Below are 21,783 nucleotides of genomic sequence, written 5' to 3'. Positions count from 1 at the left end.
GTGTTATGCTAATAACCCCCCCCCCCCCACAAGTACATAGATTTCCAACAGGGAATCTGGACTTGGTACTTATATCACTCACAAGGGAGCCTTTCGAACCTATGGCAACTTGTCCTCTCAAAGTACTAACTTTTACGACAGTTTTTCTGGTGGATTTAACATCAGCAAGAAGGGTGCCAGAAATTGGAGCACTGTCAGTAAATAAGGACTTATGTATTTTCCATAATGATAAAGTAGTTCTAAGGATAGACCCAACCTTTATACCTAAGGTAAACTCACTCTTCCACAGAGAAGAAGACATAATTCTACCTTCCTTCTGTTCAAATCCCAGACATGAGAGGGAAAAAGAATGGTATAAATTAGATGTGAGAAGGGCATTGAGTTATTATATAGAAAGAACTAGACAAATATGCAAATAGAGAATATGTTTATTTCATTTAGGAAATGCTCAATAGACGAGAAAGTAACAACATCCACAATAAGTAGGTGGACTAGAGGGTGCATCATCTTAGCATACAAAGCTAGGAAGATAGATCCACCTGCAGGAATTACGGCACATTCCCTAAGAGGAACAGCTACATCAGCGACTTACAGGTCTTTTCCATCATTAGAAAGGTTATGTAGAGCTGCAACGTGGAAATCCATGCATACATTCATGAAGCACTACAAAATAGACCAAATAGCATCAGCAGAGGCCGCCTTTGGAAGGAGAGTGCTGCAGCACGTCCTGAAAACCTAGAGACTAGAAAACCCACCCAAGGGTACACTGCTAGGCATATATCCCAAGAGTCAGGACTGCCCCACTCCAGGACAACAGGAGAATGGAAGATTTGTATTCACTTACCCATGAAGCTTCCTTTTCAGTGGTCTGGGAGTGGGGCAGTCCAAAAACCCACCCAGTTTTCTACAGTTGAAAAAAAAGGGAGGGATTGCATTTAAAAGTTTATTTGTATGCAGTTAATATGTCAGTATTCTAGTTATATAGAAGCAAAGAAAGGCAAGAAAGAAAATCAGAGGGGTGCCTCGGGCTTGGAAACAAACTGAAGAGCAAGGGTGAGCCCCTCCCCCTAGGATCCTAAGTTCGTCCGACCCTGTGCAAGAGGAGGAGGAGCTACCCAGGAGTCAGGACTGCCCCACTCCCGGACCACTGAGAAAGGAAGCTTCACGGTAAGTGAACACAAATCTTCCATTCCTCCACGTTCTGGCATTGATTTGGGAGAACTCTACTGAGCAGAATCAGTCGGATCCATCTTGGAATACTTTACACAACCTAAATCATATCGATGCCAATATTCAATCCCTAAATCTTCCATGACTTTCCAACTATCTGAGTCAGACCCCAAACCTTATCAGGTTGAGCAGAGTCCAAGCTTACCATCTGACGCGTACCCAAGTGAAGCAATGAGTGATAGAAGATCAGTCTCACCCACTGATGACTTCTGCCTGTACACAGGGCAGATGCTCCGTATGGCAAAATCACTAGGCATTGATGTGTCGTCTACTGAGCCTAAGCCAAAGGACAAGATACTACAACACCTGTACTCAGGGAATCCAGACAATATTGCCTTCCCTGTGATTTAAGGATTTTTAGAATTGATGATTTCTCTGCGTGAGCAGCCAGCAGCTATTCCACCCACGTCAAAAAAGCTGAGGGTCTCTATAAGCAGGACTGGGATTCCCTTCAAAAAAATGTGGCACGAAAATGCTACCCACGCTAAGTGGGAATTAAATACCCTATCCTGTTTGACCCAGTTCATTACCTCAGTATGCTGGAAGTCCCAAAACTGAGGTGGTCCTACATGGTTGCACATTGAAACGCATTGCTGACAGTCCAGATGAAGGGCCACGTCCTCAGGATACCATCGGAGCAATCCTTCTGTGACTGCCCTTTGGCTGATGTTGACTTGCTGTCCCATACCTTTTTTCACTGTCCAAAGCACGAACCAGCCAGAGAGGGATTCTTTAAAAAATGGCTATTGAGGCATTCAAACATTCCCGACACCTCAAAATTAAGACTATTAAAGCCAGCTTCAGGTAGCCAGCTCAACTCAGCCTTCCATCCTTCCGAGGTTGGTAAAATGAGTACCCAGTTTCCTGGGGGTAAAGTGTAGATGACTGGGGAGGGCAATGGCAAACCCACCCCATAACAAAAAATACTGCCAAGAAAATGTCGTGATGTGACGTCCCCCCATGGGTCAGTAATGACTCAGTGCTTGCACAGGGGACTACCTTTACCTTTTTTTTTTTTACTGAGAAGCCTTTGTAAAAGCTGAAATGTAGATGTGGCAACCTTTTCTTTATTATTTTTAATTCTTAAACGTTGTTAGAGTGTAGTATGGCCTACGGGCGTTTAAGCTGAATAAACTCAAAATGACTAAAGAGGACAAATACTCTTTCCTGTTCCACCCCCCACCATCAACGCTAGTCACCGAGGAGATGCAGTTAAGACATTGATAGGTCCCTCATTCTACACCTGCTGATAAAGAAAGGAAGAAACTTGATGGGATTGAACAGAAGATTTACACTTCATCAGTCCTCAATATATAAATATTGCGAACTATTCACAATTATAGGGACTTACTAAATATTTTTGTAGAACAAGATGGCGGTATATAATGACTTTTTGCCACAAGATCAGAGGGCCAATGTGATTCAGAAGGAGGCACTGATGCTGTCCAAACAGCAAATTAATGCAATCAGAAATATGGCGAACTCATCCACAAGGGCTTGGGCAGCAGACATAGTTCTTAGGAGGCATACGTGGCTCCAATCAACAGCTCTACTTATGGAGACATATAACAGAGTGGAAACATATAACCGAGTGGAAGACTTACCATTTGAGACATATAACAGAGTGGAAGACTTACCATTTGAAGGCCAAACACTGTTCTCTTCAAAGACTGATAATTATTTATCATTTATCTTTTATCTGGACCATATAGCATCACTTAGGTCAGACGTCCAGTTGTTTGTTTGTTACACAGGACCAAAGAAAGGAAAAAGAGGTACTTCACAGACAGTCACTAGGTGAGTAGTCTAGGCTAGGGGTGTGCAAAGGCACACCGTTTCGGTATTCTTGTTTCGGTTATTACCAAAACAAGAAACCGTTTCAGTAATCGCTAATACTGAAACGGCAAGCCGTTTTGGTATTCACGATTTGGTAATTGGTTCGGTATTTCGGCTTGTTTCGGTAATGCGTTTCAATGGGGAAAAGCCTCCCCCAGGCTTCCCTGAAGCCTGGGGGAGGCATTTTCCCACCTAATCAAGCCAAACTTGGTGGGGACCTTCCTCTAACTCCTCTCTAACAACCCCCCCTCCCCAAGTTTCAGACAGATTGGACTTTGGGGGGCCATGTTATGGCCCCCCAAACCAGGTCCCCCTATCCTTGCCTAAAAAGGGAAAGGTTTTCGCTTGCTGCTGCTAATCTCCTATTTTGTGCTTGCTGCTGCTGATCTTCATTATTTCCTATGGGGAAAAAATGAAGAGGCAGGCTTGTCTTGCCAGGGGTGGCATTTTGCATGCAAAATGCCCCCAACCCTCAGGGGCCCTTCTCCCACCTTTCCTCCCACCCCCACCAAGGCTCAGCCTGCTCCCACTTGGGGAGCCTCCCAAAGTAGGTGCTCCCCCCCCCCCGCTTTCTCCACTATTTCCAGATGGGAAATAACAGAGGCTTGTCTTGCCAGGGGTGGCATTTTGCATGCAAAATGCCCCCAACCCTCAGGGGCCCTTCTCCCACCTTTCCTCCCACCCCCCACCAAGGCTCAGCCTCCTCCCACTTGGGGGGCCTCCCAAAGTAGGTGCTCTTCCCCGGCCTTTCTCCACTATTTCCAGCTGGGAAATAACAGAGGCTTGTCTTGCCAGGGGTGGCATTTGGCATGCAAAATGCCCCCAACCCTCAGGGGCCCTTCTCCCACCTTTCCTCCCACCCCCACCAAGGCTCAGCCTGCTCCCACTTGGGGGGGCTCCCAAAGTAGGTGCTCCCCCCCCCCCTTTCTCTACTATTTCCAGCTGGGAAATAACAGAGGCTTGTCTTGCCAGGGGTGGCATTTTGCATGCAAAATGCCCCCAACCCTCAGGAGCCGTTCTCCCACCTTTCCTCCCAACCCCCATCAAGGCTCAGCCTGCTCCCACTTGCGGGGCCTCCCAAAGTAGGTGCTCTCCCCCCCTTTATTTCTTTATTTCTTGAACAGCTTTAGGTTACACAGCAGGGGGGCACACCAAAGGGTATGCCAGCATTATCTTACACAAAAATAACACAACTCACTTCACATTAAAGAATCACCCCAAAACACAATTGCTTTCAAAAACACTTTATTTCTTTAACTGCTTTAGGTTACACAGTAGGAGGGCACAACAGGGCATGAAAGCAGTGTACTACACAAAATAATACAACCCACTTCACCGTTTTTGACAGCAATTGTGTTTTGGTGATTCTCTGATGTGAAGTGAGTTGTGTTATTTTTGTGCAGTAGACTGCTTTTACGCCCTGTTTTGCCTTCCTAATGTGTAACCTAAAGCAGTTAAAGAAATAAAGTGCTTTTGACAGCATATTTTTTTGGGTTATTCTTTAATGTGAAGCAAGTTGTGTTATTTTTGTGTAAGATACTGCTGCCATGCCCTTTGGTGTGCCCCCCTGCTGTGTAACCTAAAGCTGTTCAAGAAATAAAGTGTTTTTGACAGGAATTGTGTTTTTGTGATTCTCTGATGTTAAGTGAGTTGTGTTATTTTTGTGGGGTGGAATGCTGGAATGCCCTTTGGTGTGCCCCCCTGCTGTGTAATGTAAAGCTGTTCAAGAAATAAAGTGTTTTTGACAGGAATTGTGTTTTTGTGATTCTCTGATGTTAAGTGAGTTGTGTTATTTTTCTGTGTGGGGGACTGCTGGTGTAATGTGTCATAATGCTTTGCCTACTTGTACTTTGAAAGTTAGAAAATAATTTTTTTAAAACTTTATTTTGTGTTGTTCGTGTTTTATTCTTTGTTGTGCAGTTGGTTCCCATCATAGGGAACAATGGGGCTGGCTGGCCAGCCATCTCTGTAGGTGGTGGGGGAATTTGAGGGAGGGTGTCTGTGGTTCAGGTGCTCTTTTACAGGGACGAGCTGGCACTCAAGAAGTGTGCCCACCATTGTGGCACCCCTGGGCTGTGCAGAATTGCCCTGGGAAAGAGAGTTTAGAAGTTCCCAGCATAAGGAACAAAGGGGGTGGATTTGGGTCTGTGAGGGGCTAATGTGGGGATTTGGGTCTGTGTGTGGCAGCTGGGGGGGAATTGGGTATGTGTGGGGCTGTAGGGGGTGGACTTTGGGGGCTGAGAGCACCTACTTTGGGAGGCCATGAAATGCCCCCCCCAAGTGGGAGCTGGCTGAGCCTTGGTGGGGGTGGGAGGAAAGGTAGGAGAAGGGCTCCTGAGGGTTGGGGGCATTTTGCATGCAAAATGCCACCCCTGGCAAGACAAGCCTCTGTTATTTCCCAGCTGGAAATAGTGGAGAAAGGGGGGGCACCTACTTTGGGAGGCCCCCCAAGTGGGAGGAGGCTGAGCCTTGGTGGGGGGTGGGAGGAAAGGTGGGAGAAGGGCCCCTGAGGGTTGGGGGCATTTTGCATGCAAAATGCCACCCCTGGCAAGACAAGCCGTTATTTCCCAGCTGGAAATAGTGGAGAAAGGGGGGGGAGCACCTACTTTGGGAGGCCTCCCAAGTGGGAGCAGGCTGAGCCTTGGTGGGGGTGGGAGGAAAGGTGGGAGAAGGGCCCCTGAGGGTTGGGGGCATTTTGCATGCAAAATGCCACCCCTGGCAAGACAAGCCTGCCTCTTCATTTTTTCCCCATAGGAAATAATGAAGATCAGCAGCAGCAAGCACAAAATAGGAGATTAGCAGCAGCAAGTGAAAACCTTTCCCTTTTTAGGCAAGGATAGGGGGACCTGGTTTGGGGGGCCATAACATGGCCCCCCAAAGTCCAATCTGTCTGAAACTTGGGGGGCTGTTAGAGAGAGAGGAAGGTCCCCACCAAGTTTGGCTTGATTAGGTGGGAAAATGCCTCCCCCAGGCTTCCAATTGAAACTCATTACCGAAACAAGCTGAAATACCGAAACGATTACCGAAACATACCAAAACGTTTCAGTAATCGCTGTTTCGGTATTACCAAAACGTTTCGGTAATCATGAAACGTTTTGGTAATGCCGAAACAGACCGAAACAGGTATGTTTCGGGTTTTTTTGGTAATCTGATTACCGAATTGCACACCCCTAGTCTAGGCTATCAGAATGTGCTATAAACAGTATAACGTATCTTGTCCACTGGAAGTCCTCCTTCGATAAGTGAACTTGCTCCTCTCCCAATGTAGGACTACACAGAAGCCACAAATATGAAAACAGGGATGCATTTACCTGTAACAGTTGTTCATCGAGTGGCCTGTGTGTACACAGTCCCCCCCCCCACTCAGTTTGTGCGAGCACAGAAGACCATTCGATGAGCAACAGTTACAGATAGGTTCAACCCTGTTTTATATGTGACTGGATTAGGATGTGTAGCCAATGCTTATGAAGTACAGACTTTTAAACTGAACAAAATGTTGGTCATGTTGTGTACTAGTAATTCACTTTTTCTGATTGTGGTCTTTTAAAATTACACAGCTCTCTTTTGTGACAACTTACATTTGTACATTTTACAGATTGTTGTAGAGGAGTTTCTAGAAGATATAAACAACATTCTGAATTCTGGTGAGGTACCTAATTTATTTGAAAAAGATGAACTGGAGTTTGTTATGGCAGCTACCAGACCCAAAGCAAAAGAAGCTGGTTTACCAGAGGGCAATAGGGATGAGGTAATAGAAACATTACAAGTAATATTTTTAAGGCTTTATTTGAATAAATTTACTACAGACAGAGACACTGAAATTATAGGACATGTTGTAGATGTGTAATTATCCATTCCCAAAGGAATAAGTAATTACTTCTCGTGCTGCTGGTGTTCTAAGTCAATATCAGAGATTGATTCTAGGGACATGAGATGGAAATAGCCTGTTATGTCACACAGCCTATTTCCTCAGCAGCTAGTAATTGTTTGTTACAGTTTATGAGTGTACTAGATTTTATTTGTGCTAACAACCTCATTATTGCCTTGCTTTTTTCTTTTCCTTGAATTAATATATGGAATGGCTTTTTCTCAGGTATTTCGATACTTTATTAATCGTGTCCGCCAGAAGTTGCACATCGTTCTGTGCATGAGTCCTGTCGGAGATGCTTTTCGAGCACGATGCCGAATGTTTCCATCACTTGTGAATTGCTGCACTATCGATTGGTTTGTGCAGGTATCTTAATTTCAATCAAATAATCTTGTTAAGATGTCCCAGGCTTTTTATTTAAGAATATGTGACTGGATTTCTTCACCCACTGTTTCCTTGTTAAGCGTATGGTTATTTCCTTCAGTCACCAGTATAACATACAGCCTCTAAGATAATTAAAATTTAACATAATTTTCCTGCTTTTAAATGGTAACATAGTGGTCATGGCCTCTCTCCAGCCAGATGTTTTGATTGATCTTTCAGGTAGTGGATACAGTCATATTTTCAACTAGAGGTATGCTAGTGTTAGTTTTAATTTTCCTTTAAATTCCTTGCACATTTCTTTTAAATTCACATAAAAATTGCAGTATTAAGAGAAATTTGGTGACAAATTTAGATCCAAGTCTTTGACGTTTTCCCCACAGCATAAATAGTCTTTTGGCCAGCCCCAGATTATCCAGACTCTTCAGAGCTGATAATAAGCAGGCAACATCCCGTCCCTAGTTTAGTTGAAAGCCTTACTAATAGACATGGGCATGATCGGAATTACGGACTGAAAATTGCCCCGATTTTGGCGTTTGCGCCATCGAGACCGGGCTGATCGGTTCTGTCCACGGCTCCCGGTTCAGCGCTCGGGTGGGGCGCTCTATCGGGACTCGATCAGATCGATCAGTTTACGTTCGGGATTGCAGTCTGCAGACAGTCTTGCGCCAGCCATCTGTTCCCAAGGGAACGGAGCCCCGTGGAAACGGAGCCTGGGGAATGCCGGAGCTGTTTGCCCTCCTTCTGTCACCCTGGAAACGCGAATGGAAGCCCAGCTTTCCTTGATCAGCAGGGCTTCCTTCCAACCATGGAGCAGCCAGAAAAGCGCGCGCCCGTCTCATCCATTTGGGGGAAGAGAGGGGAGGGTGGGGGAAGGGGGTGTTCTTCTGTAGCCATGGACACTCAAATCTCATCCTTCCAAAGCCTGACAGGCAGCTCTTATGGCCAAACACAGGCCTCCTGCGTAGCAGACCCAGGCTTTATAAATAGCCATGTGCTGCACAATAAAGTTTCACTTTCCGCTCGCGGGTGGAGTGGGACAGAGGCGAGCTCTCGCTTGCCGCTTTTGGAGAGAGAAAGCACAAGAGAGAGAGGGGGGAGCTTTAGCTTTGGGCTTCAGCGGATAGGGAATTAGGGAATAGGGAGCTATCTCCTCTGGTTTGCACCCCCCCCCGTGACAGTACCGACACACTCCCGTGGGGACATACCCCCTCACCCCCTGAGGGGAGGCAGCTCGCCGCCGCCTCCACAGGCCTGCCAGGCCCGGCAGCCGCCATCCTCCTCACCCACCATTCCTTTAGCGCTGGAAACCGCGGGGCGCCCTCCCACGTCGGCCTTCCCAATTCCCGATTCTGTATCGGAAACGTGACTTGATCGGTGAGGTTCGGGTACCTGGGTTTGGCGCCACCGCAGAATCACGATCAGCTAAATCGGGATTATTTTTTGGATCGTGCCCATGTCTATTTACTAATGTTATCATATTTCTTTTGCTTCTCTTGAAATGATTAAATTTTTTCCTCTGGGCAACAACAAAATTTCATCTTCCAGCGAATGTCTTACAGCCTCAAGATTTCACCTTCCAGCTGATATGGTAGGGCTGAGGCTCACCATAGTGGTTTTAAAGCAGAACTTCAAATCTGGAATTTCTTGGCTCAGTTGTTACCATTCTGGTGAACTCACTGGTCTTAGGCAAGCCACTCTCCAGACTGTCATTGGTAATGTAATTATATTAACCTACCTTATCGAGTGGCTACAGAATAATCTTTGTCAAGTATTTTCAACACTATATAAATTACTAAACAAAGAATTGTCATATTATTAGCAGTCAGACTTGCGCTCATGATATTAAGAAGGCTTATGAATATGGCTATGCCATAAGCCCCTCTCTGTATGTGTTTTAAACATAAAATACTGCCCAAGCTGGCAGAAATATGGAAGCCAGATCCCAGCTGTGAGACAGAACATTACTAGCATGTGAGATGTCAGGCAAGACCAGCTTTCAGCCCCCACATCCCAGAGATGTGCAAAGATCCTAAGACAATAGGGTCTTCCCAAGTTCCTGAATTAATCACTACAACACACCCTACCAATCTTTCCTTCTCCATTCTCCTATTCCCAGGCGACTCAGAGCTCTAATAGCCTTACCTATCCATCCATCCATCCGTTTGTTTGTTTGTTTGTTTGTTTGTTTGTTTATTAATTATATTGGATTTTTAGTCCGACCTCCCCACTGAATGGGCTCAGGGTGGAGCACAACATTTTAATTTACATAAAAACACATAAAAGCAGATAAAACATTACAATGAAATTTAAAACACTACTTACATCATGGGTTGTCAATCATTGTTGATAACTTTAGTTCCACCCAGGAAGACTTTATCAAACTTTTCCAGTTTATTGTCTCACCCCAGAGACAGCTTCCTACCCCGGGGACAACCATTAAGTTATTGTTTTGGGGCAGAAGATGCAATCTTCTTGCAGTATAATTGGACTACCCCTGCACCATAGTTGTGTACATGCTCTCGGATCCAGCATCCACTCTTGGACCTCCGTTTGAGCTCGTTCGCATTGGCATGCTGGTCGCTCAATGCTCTCTCTCCCGGATGCCTTCTTCTGGATGGTAACCATCACCCAATCTCTCAAACTCTATTCAGTTTTCACTACTGCTTTCTAGTTAGCTCTGAGTGTGTGCCGTGTGTGTCTTTGCATGCTGTTGATCTTTATTATTTTCAATAAAAAACCCTTTTGATTGAAACATTTGCCTCTTCATTGAAAGAGTTCTCTAGCTGGGACAATCCTCGTATACATAGGTGGAGATCTTGCTAAGTTATCCGCCTCTCACTGCCCCTCCTTGCATGCTAATTCTCCCAACTTGCAAGGAGACCTCAACATGGGGCAACAATACCATATATGTGGTTGTTATAAAATTCCCTGATCTGCCTTTTTAAAAAAGCGAACTAAACTGATTGGAATGGTAGAGGTAAAATTAACTATGTGGTAAAAAACAAATTCTTATGGAACTATTAGAAAATATCTTGGGGTCAGCTCAAAAAGTGCTTAAAACTGACAAGTCCAGTGGTTGCACTTCTTCCTGCCAGCCTGGCTAAATTGAAAAGTTTCTTCAATTTTTCCAAAATAAACATCTCTACCAGCAGTCCACTGGTGCCCGTATTCCCATTTCCTCTACAGGCTGTCCACAGCCAAAAAGGAAAAAAATACCACTACTCAAACTATATCAACTGCACGTTACATTTTTTAGTGTTTTTGTCAGTGGCAAAAAGTAACCGTCCCGGTGTAACACATTATAGGAAGAAAGTGCACATTGTATGCATGTTACGTTTAGAGAGCTATGCCATTCCCTACACTCAGGAGGCAAGCAAAAAACCCCAAAACACCCACCCAAACCCTAATAGTGGAATGTCAGGGTATGTCAGGGTATTATGCTAGTTCTGTTATAACCAGGGCCAGTTACAGGTTTCAGGAACTCTGGGCAGAAAATCCCAGGCCTCCCTCTCTTCCTCCTCCCACCACCAGGCCCTGCTGCTCGCATATCCTTTCTTACCCTCCATCTGCCTCCCTTGCCTGTGCATCCTTCCCCTCCCAGCTCATAAACCTTCCCGCTGCCAACTCTCCCGTTTCCCGTGTGTCAGTCCTAGGGTGTCTGTCCCTGGCAGCAAGACCCCCAAGTCCCTCACAGCAAGCAAACAAATGCATTGGTTGAAGAACTTTTTTCAGAGGTCCATTCAGCTCAGGTATTCACTCACAGGGAAAAGTTGGCAGAAGTAATTAGGCCATCAATAGGACTACTGATATAGAGGGATGTTCTCCTGCCCCTTTGCTTTCAGGCGCGAAAACCTAAAAAGTGACATGGGAACAAAAAGCAGTTTAGTCTGAGATAAGGTACACAGTAGAATCTTCTCTCCTGTGAAGCAGATACATTTCAGCACCCAGCTGCAAGCTCTCAGCCAAGGCCACACAGAAATGAAGGCGCATATTTCTTAGAGATAAAGAAGAACTTGCTAGCTCCTTTGGCAATTAATATTAGTAGTTTGGACACCCTCAGGAGTCTTCTCATAAAATGCATAAGATACAGTATTTGACTTAACATAAAATGCAGTGCAAGATGCAGAATACACCAATGGCAGAAATGGCATCATTCTCAGTATAAAGTGCAGAACACAGTGAGGGCACAGAACATAACCGTGGTATGGATGCTGGCATACATGACAGTGTGCCTGGGAGTGCTGCTGCTGTGCACCACCACCTGTGTGCCCCTCCCCAATGATGCTGGGCACATGTGAAGCTAGGAGAATGGGTGGCGGAGCATTTGGAAGTGAGCGGGCAAGAGGAAACATGCACAGCGGGGCAGCAGGGAATGTACATGGGCAAAGGGGATGTAGGTAGTGGGACCAGCCAGAACTCCTGGGACCTAGCAGCTGCCCCACTTCAGGGTATGCTGATGTTGGTTCTGGTTATAATCCTATATTAAAGTTGGTCAGCTGATCTTTCAATAATACAATACAGTTACTAAAACAAAGAGTTATTAGTACGTGCTTGGTTAGGAAAACGCCTTCATCCAGGTCAAATGGTGCTGAATACATGAGTGAGGTCATTATGGAGGTTCTCTTTTTCCTCTTTTTTTCAGTGGCCCAGAGAAGCTCTTCTTTCTGTATCAAGGACTTTTTTCCTGCCTGTTGACCTTGGAAGTGATAGGATGAAAGAGAAACTTTCTGTAATGTGTGTAGACATTCACATGAGTGTGACGGAGATGGCAGAGCGGTACTATGCTGAGCTCCGGCGGCGCTACTACACAACACCTACTTCCTATTTAGAGTTAATTAATCTTTACTTGTCCATGCTAAGTGAAAAAAGGAAACAGCTGGTTTCAGTAAGTTAAATTTTTATTACCAGGAATATTTGCGGTATATTTAGAATGTTGCCTTAGTTCCCTCTGACAGTCTTCTTTTTCATAACAGTACATAAATTGTTTGGTGTGTGTGTGTCTGGGGGGGTCCTATTAAGAGATTACTTTAAGATGTGCTTACTTCAACTGGATCTATGTTGTAGATGACTTTATGAAAAATCCAAAGCGCCATTATATCATTAATTCCCCTTTTTATATTGCCCTTAACCACCAGCACTAAAATCACTTGAAAGATTATCTATTTCAGTGATATCGCCCACATGGGATAGAGGCTAGAGCACAGTCTTTTTCCATGTGTACATTTGTATTCAGTAACAAAAGCTAAAATAAATTGCCATCTTCTGGTTCTTTATGAAAAAATAGAATCGTTCTAAAAACCTGAAAGATTTAGTGCTTGATGATGAAAATGCATACATTTGATTCTGTTACTGAAGTGACTCAAGAAAGTAGCTAAGGAAATTAAGCAGACGCCTTAGGTACCAATCCTATTTATTTAGAGTTGCCAGATGAAATGGGAGGGGGGAAAGAGCATAGTCCCAAATAAAATTCCTTCACTCTAAGGTAAAAGACAGTGAAAGACAAAGCCAATCATGAAGGTAGTAAATCCAGTGGCGAGGGGGGCTGTTCAATGTATTGTGTAGGTTGTCACATATATGATTATCTGCTTGCAGATAAGTGGTGGGTGTATGCTTAGAGCAATGAGATCCTGGCTCTCAGGAAGTAAGTCCTTATCCTTGAGGCTAAGGTTGCTGAACTGAAGATGAGAAATGCAGAGAGCTGCATACGTGACTTTTATTGGACCTTCTAGAGGCATGCCACTTCCAGGTCCTCTGCTGTCAAGGAGAATGAAGGCCTCAGGGTACAAACAAATCAGGCGGAAGAGGGGGGAAATAATTGCTAGAAGGGACTTGTCCTTGCTGCAAACTGATCTCACTGTTTGAGTTCTTTCTTGGGATGAGTAGTGGGGGACTGGATCCTTAGGAGTGTTGAAAGACGTTTCTGCAGTGAGACTTTTTGATGACTTGCCTGTCTGGGGTGAAGGTGGCAGATGTTATGTGCTGTTTAAAGACTCTGGGTAGGTAGCATAGAGGAGAATCTGGTTGCTGTGGTGTACCATGGTTCCAATGAAGTTAGGAAGTGTCGTTTTCTGATCTTAAGGGGAAACATAGGTTGCTAATGCAAGATGTTAAACACCTCCAAGGGAGCAGATGACCATCAACAGACTAGAGTTAATTTTATTTATGTATTTGTTTTATATTATATAATTATATATATATAATTATATATATATAATTAAACTTTAAAGAGGTCAGGAGGACAGGGAGGGGCATGGGAAGGGAAAGGGAGATAGGAGGGGGAAATCAACAGGCTAAATAATCTGCTTACAGCATTACTCTACATATCATTTAATACTACAGATAGGTAGACTGTGATGATTAAAACAAATTGTATTCGAGCCTTTATATCCTTAATATATTCACGTCTTTGTGCTTATTTTTAAGTCAATCATAGAATGAAGTCCAAGGCCCAGCAAAGTCCTCTTCCATTTGCCTTCAATATTGAGGTCCATTTGTCCATCTCTGCACTCTCCATAATCTTCACCACTAGTTCTTCTTGAGTGGGCATTGTTTGACGCTAATAAAATTCTAGCTGCCGTTGCTGCCTGTATTATAAAATATTTCTGATCCTTGCTAAATTCGTCTGGAATGCAGTTCAATAAAAACAACTCAGGTTTAAAAGGTATTGGCACCAACAGACTAGAGTTAATTTTAGAGCCTGTTCTGAGGTCATGATGGTGAAGATAAAAAAATTACTTCTGTATCATAGCTGCATCTTCACACAGCCATCCTACAGAGCTGTTGTGAATGGAGAAAGTCTGGTTAGTGTAGATTTTCAGGGTGTTTTAATTGAACCCAGGACAACCCTGTGATTCAGGACTTTGCAGGTAAACTTGTTATGTATTATTGTAACTATACTGTTCTGAGAAAACTAATTTGATTAAAATGTGCCCTGATACAGAGTGGCCTTGGTTCTGTGCCTCCATCCCACTGGAAATGAGGATCAAGTGGTGCAAGGCGGAGAAAGGGCTGCTTCTCCCTCTTGCTTTTTCCTCCTCACTGCATCGCATTGCACGGCGTTTTGTCCACACCGTTCCCCTAGCACACACACACACACACACCCCGCCTCCCAGCATTGCCTTCTTAAGTGCTCACAAGCAGCTGCCAGGGTTAGGAACAAGGCAGGAAAGATTTGTGATGGTGACTGAAGTGCCTTTTGCTCGCACAGCTGTAGAGTCCAGCCCAGTGTTACTGATATATCTAAAAACCCTGTATGGGTTTTTTTTAAAATTAATATCAGCACTTTTGTGCTTCTAATGTGGTAAAGTGTGTTTGAAGTCTTGGGGAAAGTAATGAATATATTATTAATCTATAGTATTTACTATGTTTCAGGCACGGGATCGTGTGAAGAATGGCTTAACGAAGCTGTTAGAGACAAATGAACTTGTTGATAAAATGAAGTTAGATCTTTCAGCTTTAGAGCCAGTTCTGAAGGAGAAATCAATAGATGTTGAAGCTTTGATGGAAAAATTAGCAGTGGATCAAGAAAATGCAGATCAGGTATAAGTTACTGTCAGCTAAAATGTTTTATCATTTATAATGTAACTGCAGTCTATTCCCAGCTGTTCTCCCATCCAGACACTGATCAGATTAAGACCTGTTTATTTTTAACATTGCCGCAGTATATTACGGGGTTGTACACTGCGGCACCCTAGGCAAGAAGGCCCCTCCATCTCCCCATCAGCTCTTGAATTCTGGATTGTTATTATATAAATCATTTCACAACTTTGAAATATATACAATGATACATTTGCACTCAAGGATCTGTAAATAAATATTTATGCTACATATAAGTAAATAAAACAAATGTGTTTCCTCTCATCCTAATAAATGTTTTTGAATGTTAAGAATGACTAAAATATATAAACATCAGAAAATTAAGCTGTACACCAACACTGTATGGACTAGAATTAAATAGTGTTACAATAGGTGACAACCTGAGAATGATAATACTAGACCTTTAGTTCCTACTGTTTGGCTCATCTGTGTAGTATGTAGCACATCCCAAGCTGTGTGCCCCAGACAGTCACCTGGATCCCCTGTCCCTAAATCTGTGTCTGGTATCTTACTCCTCCTGGCAGTTCTGAGGTGATGATGTAGAATTTTTCTGTGGTTCAGTTCTTATATGAAGCAATTAACAATGCATTCCACAGTCAAACTCCACACTGTGATTAGACACCAATGTAAAAAGGAAGGACCGGGGAGGGGGGCCTTTCACAATTAAAATTCAGCCATCCAAAGTGGTCTGTTCCTGCTTATTCCCTGGTTTAACCCACTTCCTTTTATCACACGCTGGAACAATGTTCAGGCAAGGATTGTTGCGACCTCCTTGGGACAGGTAGGCAAAGGACAGATGGGATGGTTCCAGAGCAAAAAGGTAGACTTTGAGCGCAAATGGCAACATTAGGCTATTGGTCCATCTAGCTCAGTTTTGCCAACAGATCTCAAAAGTCTCACATAATTGAAAATACCAGGGATTAAAAGAAAGGTCTTCTACTTACAAATACTCCGTCAGTTTGCGAAGGCTTTTTTCTTTCTGTGATGCACACCTGAGATAATACATTTTTACAAACTAGCAATGTTGCCAGAAATGCTGTGTGCCCTAGGACAAGAAAAGGAAAGCCTTTTTTTTTTGTCTGTGCATCCTTTAGCTTAATTGGCATCTTAAAAAAAATTGCATCATATTTCACAGTCACCCTGGCCGTAGACTTACCTGAGGTCCCAGTTTACGGCCTGCAGGGGGTGGAGGAGTGCGGAGTATAACAGCCGCCATCAGTCAGGGTCTGGCAGCTCTCAGCAGCCTCCTTGGAGTGTGACGGGCAGCCTGCAGTTCAAAATGCCTGGCCAGCCATCCCACTCTTGTTTCTTGGGGTTGTTGGGTGTTTGTAAAGGCTCTTGAATTTTAAAAAACTCTGCTTGATGGTTGCTTTCAGGATCTATAACGTCTTGGTATCAATATGGATGTTCTAGGCTATTCTGTCTCTGTCACAACTTTGGGAGGGGAGATTTTTGGCATTGGGCATGGATCTTTCTGGGGGGGGGGGGGAAACAGGGCCATGAGCCCATTTTCCACATATTTGGGGGATCCTCTTAAAGGATCTTGGGAGTGAGCCATTGCAGGGAGAAGCCCAGTCAGGAGTTGTCAGAGCATGCTTACTCCCAGATGGCAGGGGGATTTTCACAGAGGTTTGTGTCCATGTGGAATCTCACAGCCTGTCATCCCACTGTTTCCTCCTTCAGTCTGCTGAAGGGGTGAGGGGGTCATTGGATGGCAGGCAGGTCAGCCAATGCGTGAATCTACCCCTATGCAGCACCAAGGCGCCATAAGCTGTAAAACAATAAAGTAGGGGCCTTTTTAATGCAAGCAAGTGGTCTTGTGTCTTCTGTTACCTTTCCCTCACCCCTCACCCCCTTCACACTGGTCCCACAATTACTGCACCACTCTATGAGACTACTGCATGTTTCTATTTCATTTCTTGATACTGAACAAAACAAATAGCAAAGTTGAAAAATCAAAATGTGAACTACAAAGCGTCATTAATTTTTGGAAACTCATGTCAGCCATTTCATTTGTTTTCAGGTTCGTCGTGTTGTTCAAGAAGATGAAGCTATTGCAAAAGTAAAAGCGGAGGAGACTCAGGCAATAGCTGATGATGCTCAGCGTGATTTGGATGAGGCTCTCCCAGCTTTAGATGCTGCCAACAAAGCCCTTGATTCTTTAGATAAAGCAGATATTTCTGAAATCAGAGTTTTCACTAAACCCCCAGACCTTGTCATGACAGTGATGGAAGCTATCTGTATTCTTCTTAATGCAAAGTAAGTCAGATATGCCATGTACTTTAACATCAGGTTATATTTTTAGATTCACTTTTGGTTGGGTGAGAAATTTTCAGCAGAAGAGTTCTTGTTCTTCCCCTCTCCTGCGAGGTTATCATGCTCTGCATCTTCCCACCTCACAAGCCAATGGAGCAGAGATGGAGAAAGTTTAGAGTATGATGACATCGTATGACCCATTTTTATAACTAAATATTACAGGTAAGAGAGTCTGAGAGAAATATATATTTGCTGTTCTGTTAGCAGCCGTATAGTCTTTAAAACTTCTATTTCTGGCCTTAAAGCCAGAGCTGCTATTGAAGGTTATGAAACCAATTTGCATGTATATATGTGTTATCCAGTTACTAATTAGCAAGGGAAAGAAAAGAAAAATTAAGGACTTGAATTTAATTGAGCATGACAAGCTATGATTGTGGGTTTGATCTATGGGAATAGTAAAAAAAATCCCCAGTGGTAAAGCACATCTCTTTTTATATTCTTGGGCCAGATTCCAACTGTTTCCTCCAAATAAGCTAACTATGGAGTCTGATAATGAAGAGGTATGCTTCAAACAAAGTCAACCACTAATATCCCAAAGGAATCTAAGGATGCATTAAATCGATGATATGTTGTCAGAAAGCAAATGAGTGTCTCAGTGAACATTAGTACAATATTTTAAAAGGACAACTCCAGTTTTTGTAGCTGTGTAACACAAAATACATTTTTTAAAAACTTTGAAAGTATCAGTGTCTTGAATCTTTAAAAGAAAGATGTGAGACGGTAATACCCCAATTCTAAACACATTTACAGAGGTGCAGTCCCATTGATATCCTTGTTAAGTATGTTTAGGGTTTAGGGTAGCAGTTTCAATTCTTTGAACCTTTTTTAAACTGACAAAACATGCTTAGGATGGTAAGAAATCTTTACCGAACCCATCATGCCATCACAGACTTCTGATCATACCATAGCATCGCAAGCGTACTTAGAGCATCACACAAGTGGCACAGCATCATTTGATACTCTTGCAACTAGCACAGCCACCACCATCATCATTGTGCCAGTGTGCAAAACAGTTGAGCAGCACAGAAATAGTTGGAACAATGCAGGCCAGAGAGTGGAAAGATTTGGAGGCTTTATGGAGACAGATCTCCTAGGAGTCCTAAAGTCCTTTCATCTATCATGCAGGCATTTTGTCACAAACCTACGTATCTTTTATCAGCACAGAAGCTGTCTGCTCAGTTTACCAACCATATGCAAACCTCTATATCCGTCTGAGCATTAATTACTTTGCATGTTCATCATCATTCTTCTGTGCAAGGACACATTGGGATTGTGCTGGTCTCGGACATAAATTTTCTAGCTCTAAAAACCTGAAAGGGGGGTGCTCCATATTTACTACACATGCGCCAGACCCTTTCCCACCCCAAAATGGGTAGGTAGGAGGAGCTTGTAAAGCACATACTCTTTTTTTGTTCTGTGATGCACAAAATATCTCCACCTTCCTATACTACCAGGCATTTTACACGAGGGTCAGGTGTGGAATCATAATGTAACAACTCTGAAACTGACCACGTGGCTATTGAATCCAACAGGTTCTCTTTCTCCAAAGAGGTGACTCAAACCATTTTAAATGCTCGCAAGTCATCCATCTGCACCTCTTATGGTCACAAGTGGAACCATTTCATGGCATGGTTAGAACCCAAACAGTTCTCAGCCTTTTCTTGCCCATTGGCCGTTATTTTTTAATTCTTGCTGTCACTTCAAAAACAGGGTTTATCTGTGTCCTCACTTAAAGTCCACTTAGCTGCTAGATCAGCTTTTCATGAGAGGGTTGATGGCAAGATAGTATTCTCGCACCACTTTTCTAAACAGTTCCTCAAGGGTATCTTTAACACATTTTCTCCGAGAATCCCACCAGTCCCTCAATGGAATCTTCCTCTGGTTATTTCTCAACTCATGTTACCACCTTTTGAATCCATGCATGCTTGCCCCATTTCCCTATCAACCTGGAAGGTGGCACTTCTGATTGCTATGACTGCAGCCAGACGGGTGGGAGAATAAAAGGTTATGTTACCTGTAGTTTTCCTCAGTCCTACTTCCGAAGCAGAATGTACCTTACCCAAGTTGGATGTGAAAAGGTCCTTATTGTACTACAGGGTATTTGCAAATCCAGATCCCTTTTTGTGTTTTATTTTGGACGTTGTAAGGGTCTCCCTTTGTCCTCCCAAACTGTATCCAGATAGATAGTGGCAGTTATTAGACTCTGCTACAGGAAAGCAAAGGTGTCTTGCCCCATTGTGATCAGAGTGCACTCAACTAGGGCACATGCTTCATTGGCAGCACTCCTACAAGAGTCCCTCTTCAAGACATCTCTCAGGCTGCTGTGTGGTCCTCAGCTGACACTTTTGTAAAGCACTACTCTGTCTATACAAACGCCAGAAGAGAGTCAGTGGTGTGAACAACTGTCCTACACTAATTGTTTGGCTGATCCACTCATACACGCCTCCATTGGTGAGTAGCTTGCTATACTCTCAGTGTGGGACTGCACAAAAGAACGATGACGAAAATAGGGTTTCACTTACATGTAACCATTGTTTGTCAAGTGTCTTCTGTGCAGCACACATTCCTTCCCTCTTGTCCCACTGTGAGTGCAATTTTTTTGCCTGTATCTTTCATTACTCTGGTGGCTCAGGGGAACTGAGGGAAATGGGGGCGCTCTGCCTACATGCCCATTTTTTGACAGGAAAGGGTCTGGTGCATGCTCAATAAAAGCGGAGTATCCCCTTTCAGATTTTTAGAGCTAGAAAATCTCTCTCCAAGGCCGGCCTGTGTCTTTGCAGTCCCAATGTTTGCCTGCATAGAAGATGAACAACAGTTACAGTGCAACCTAGTTTTGTTGCATAACTAAGACTCTTTTTGGAGGAGACTATTAACATATTAAATTAAATGATTAGATGATAAGGTGTAATTACTACATCTAAATAGCTTGGTGCCATGTATCTGAGAGTGCACAGTCTCCTATATGTATCTCCCCATGCACTGAGATTGGCTGAGGACAGGGGCTTTCTCCATATCTCTTCTTTTATTATGGTGAGAAGTTGTGGAAGCACTGTATAGGATCTTTTCAGTTGTGATGCCCACCTTTTGAAACTTCCTGCCAAGAGAAGATTCAGTTGGCTCCCAGTTAATACAAATTATATTTCCTGGGGCACTTCTGGCCCTTTACTGATTGCTGTTAACTTTCTTAGCCTTGTTGATACATATTTAATTAGTAACATTTTTTTAAAAAAAATGTGTGAGTTTACTGCATATCACTTTGAGTTCCTTGGGTGAGGGAAAATGCGTATTGCTATAAATAATCCTATCCTTGGCCTATATTGAGGATGGAGTGAAATGCAGCATGCAATGGTTTATAGTCAATCCTATAGTACAAACAGCTTTTAGAAATGAATTCTTTTTCAGAGTCACTTTAGAGCAAATGCTAAGAATAATTTTATTTGGAAAAAGTATACCTTCCAAAAATTGACATTGTCTGTAAAGACACTTGCCTTCTTCTGACAATCATAAATGAGACACCAGACTTGTGGTGAATTCTCCCTTTGCCATTCTAATCGTGGAATAATGATATGCCACACATAAACAGTGTCCGTAGCATATCTTAACAGTCTCTTCATTTACTTTCAAAGAGCTGCCACAAATCTGGATGAGAGACGGCATTCCATTTGTAATTCAAAAGACTAAACCATAAAGGTAAATTACTTGTGCTGGTTAAGAGAAAATCAAAGGTCACACTATTTTGTGTGAGAGACTGTCTCAAGATAATTAAATTATATATTTATACCTGTTGTGACTTGGCTAGAATTTCAATACTAGCAACCTGGAAGGCCCAGTCTTCTGGAGGAATAGCAGCTTTGGCAGCCTGTTCAGCAAATGTCTTTATGGATTAAGTAAGATTCTTAAATGTGTCACTTGAAGTTCAATTCATATTACCACAAAATGTTAGCTGAAGCATGAGGCTTCAAAGCGCCATTTCTTTTGTAAACCATGTCCAATCTTCTTCCTAAAGCCTTCTCTTCTCCATGCTGGAATTAATTATGTGTGATGCAGAAATGTAGCTGTCAGTTGGTCTTTATCAAGTACAAATTTAGTCCTAGCAAAAACATATGAAATTATGCTGGTTAATATATTCTCTGAGGTAGATACAGTATTTCTGAAATTTCTCTGTTTCTTTTAATCTTTCAGGCCTGACTGGGCAACAGCAAAACAGCTTCTTGGAGACTCCAATTTCCTGAAAAAGCTTTTAGAATATGATAAAGAAAACATAAAGAGTCAAATATTGCAAAAGCTCCAGAAATATGTAAACAACCCCGATTTTGTGCCAGAAAAAGTAGAGAAAGTGTCAAAGGCTTGCAAATCTATGTGTATGTGGGTGAGAGCTATGGATTTGTACTCTCGTGTTGTCAAGGTTGTGGAGCCAAAGAGGCAGAAGTTAAATGCTGCACAGGTAGTTCGTTTGTTGCAAATACATGTATTTATTTATAGTAATTATTGAATGGAAAGACAATGTTTTTCAACTGACACTTTTGTATTCCTCAGTCTTACTTGGAACAGTC

General features: G+C 43.1%; 1 protein-coding gene across 1 annotated transcript in view; it reads left to right on the top strand.

The window, feature by feature from the left end:
- DNAH6 (dynein axonemal heavy chain 6) overlaps window positions 1-21,783 on the top strand; it is a 364,598-nt gene that overhangs the window by 191,958 nt on the left and 150,857 nt on the right. The window contains 6 exon segments of the mRNA XM_054986586.1: window positions 6,662-6,814; window positions 7,160-7,300; window positions 11,961-12,203; window positions 14,690-14,857; window positions 16,938-17,173; window positions 21,413-21,674. Coding sequence (XP_054842561.1) covers window positions 6,662-6,814; window positions 7,160-7,300; window positions 11,961-12,203; window positions 14,690-14,857; window positions 16,938-17,173; window positions 21,413-21,674 — 1,203 coding nt within the window.

Source organism: Eublepharis macularius, chromosome 8, assembly GCF_028583425.1.
Source record: "Eublepharis macularius isolate TG4126 chromosome 8, MPM_Emac_v1.0, whole genome shotgun sequence".
Lineage (NCBI taxonomy): Eukaryota > Metazoa > Chordata > Lepidosauria > Squamata > Eublepharidae > Eublepharis > Eublepharis macularius.
Note: the sequence above shows the minus strand (reverse complement) of the source record. Positions and strands in the feature narration are given on the sequence as shown.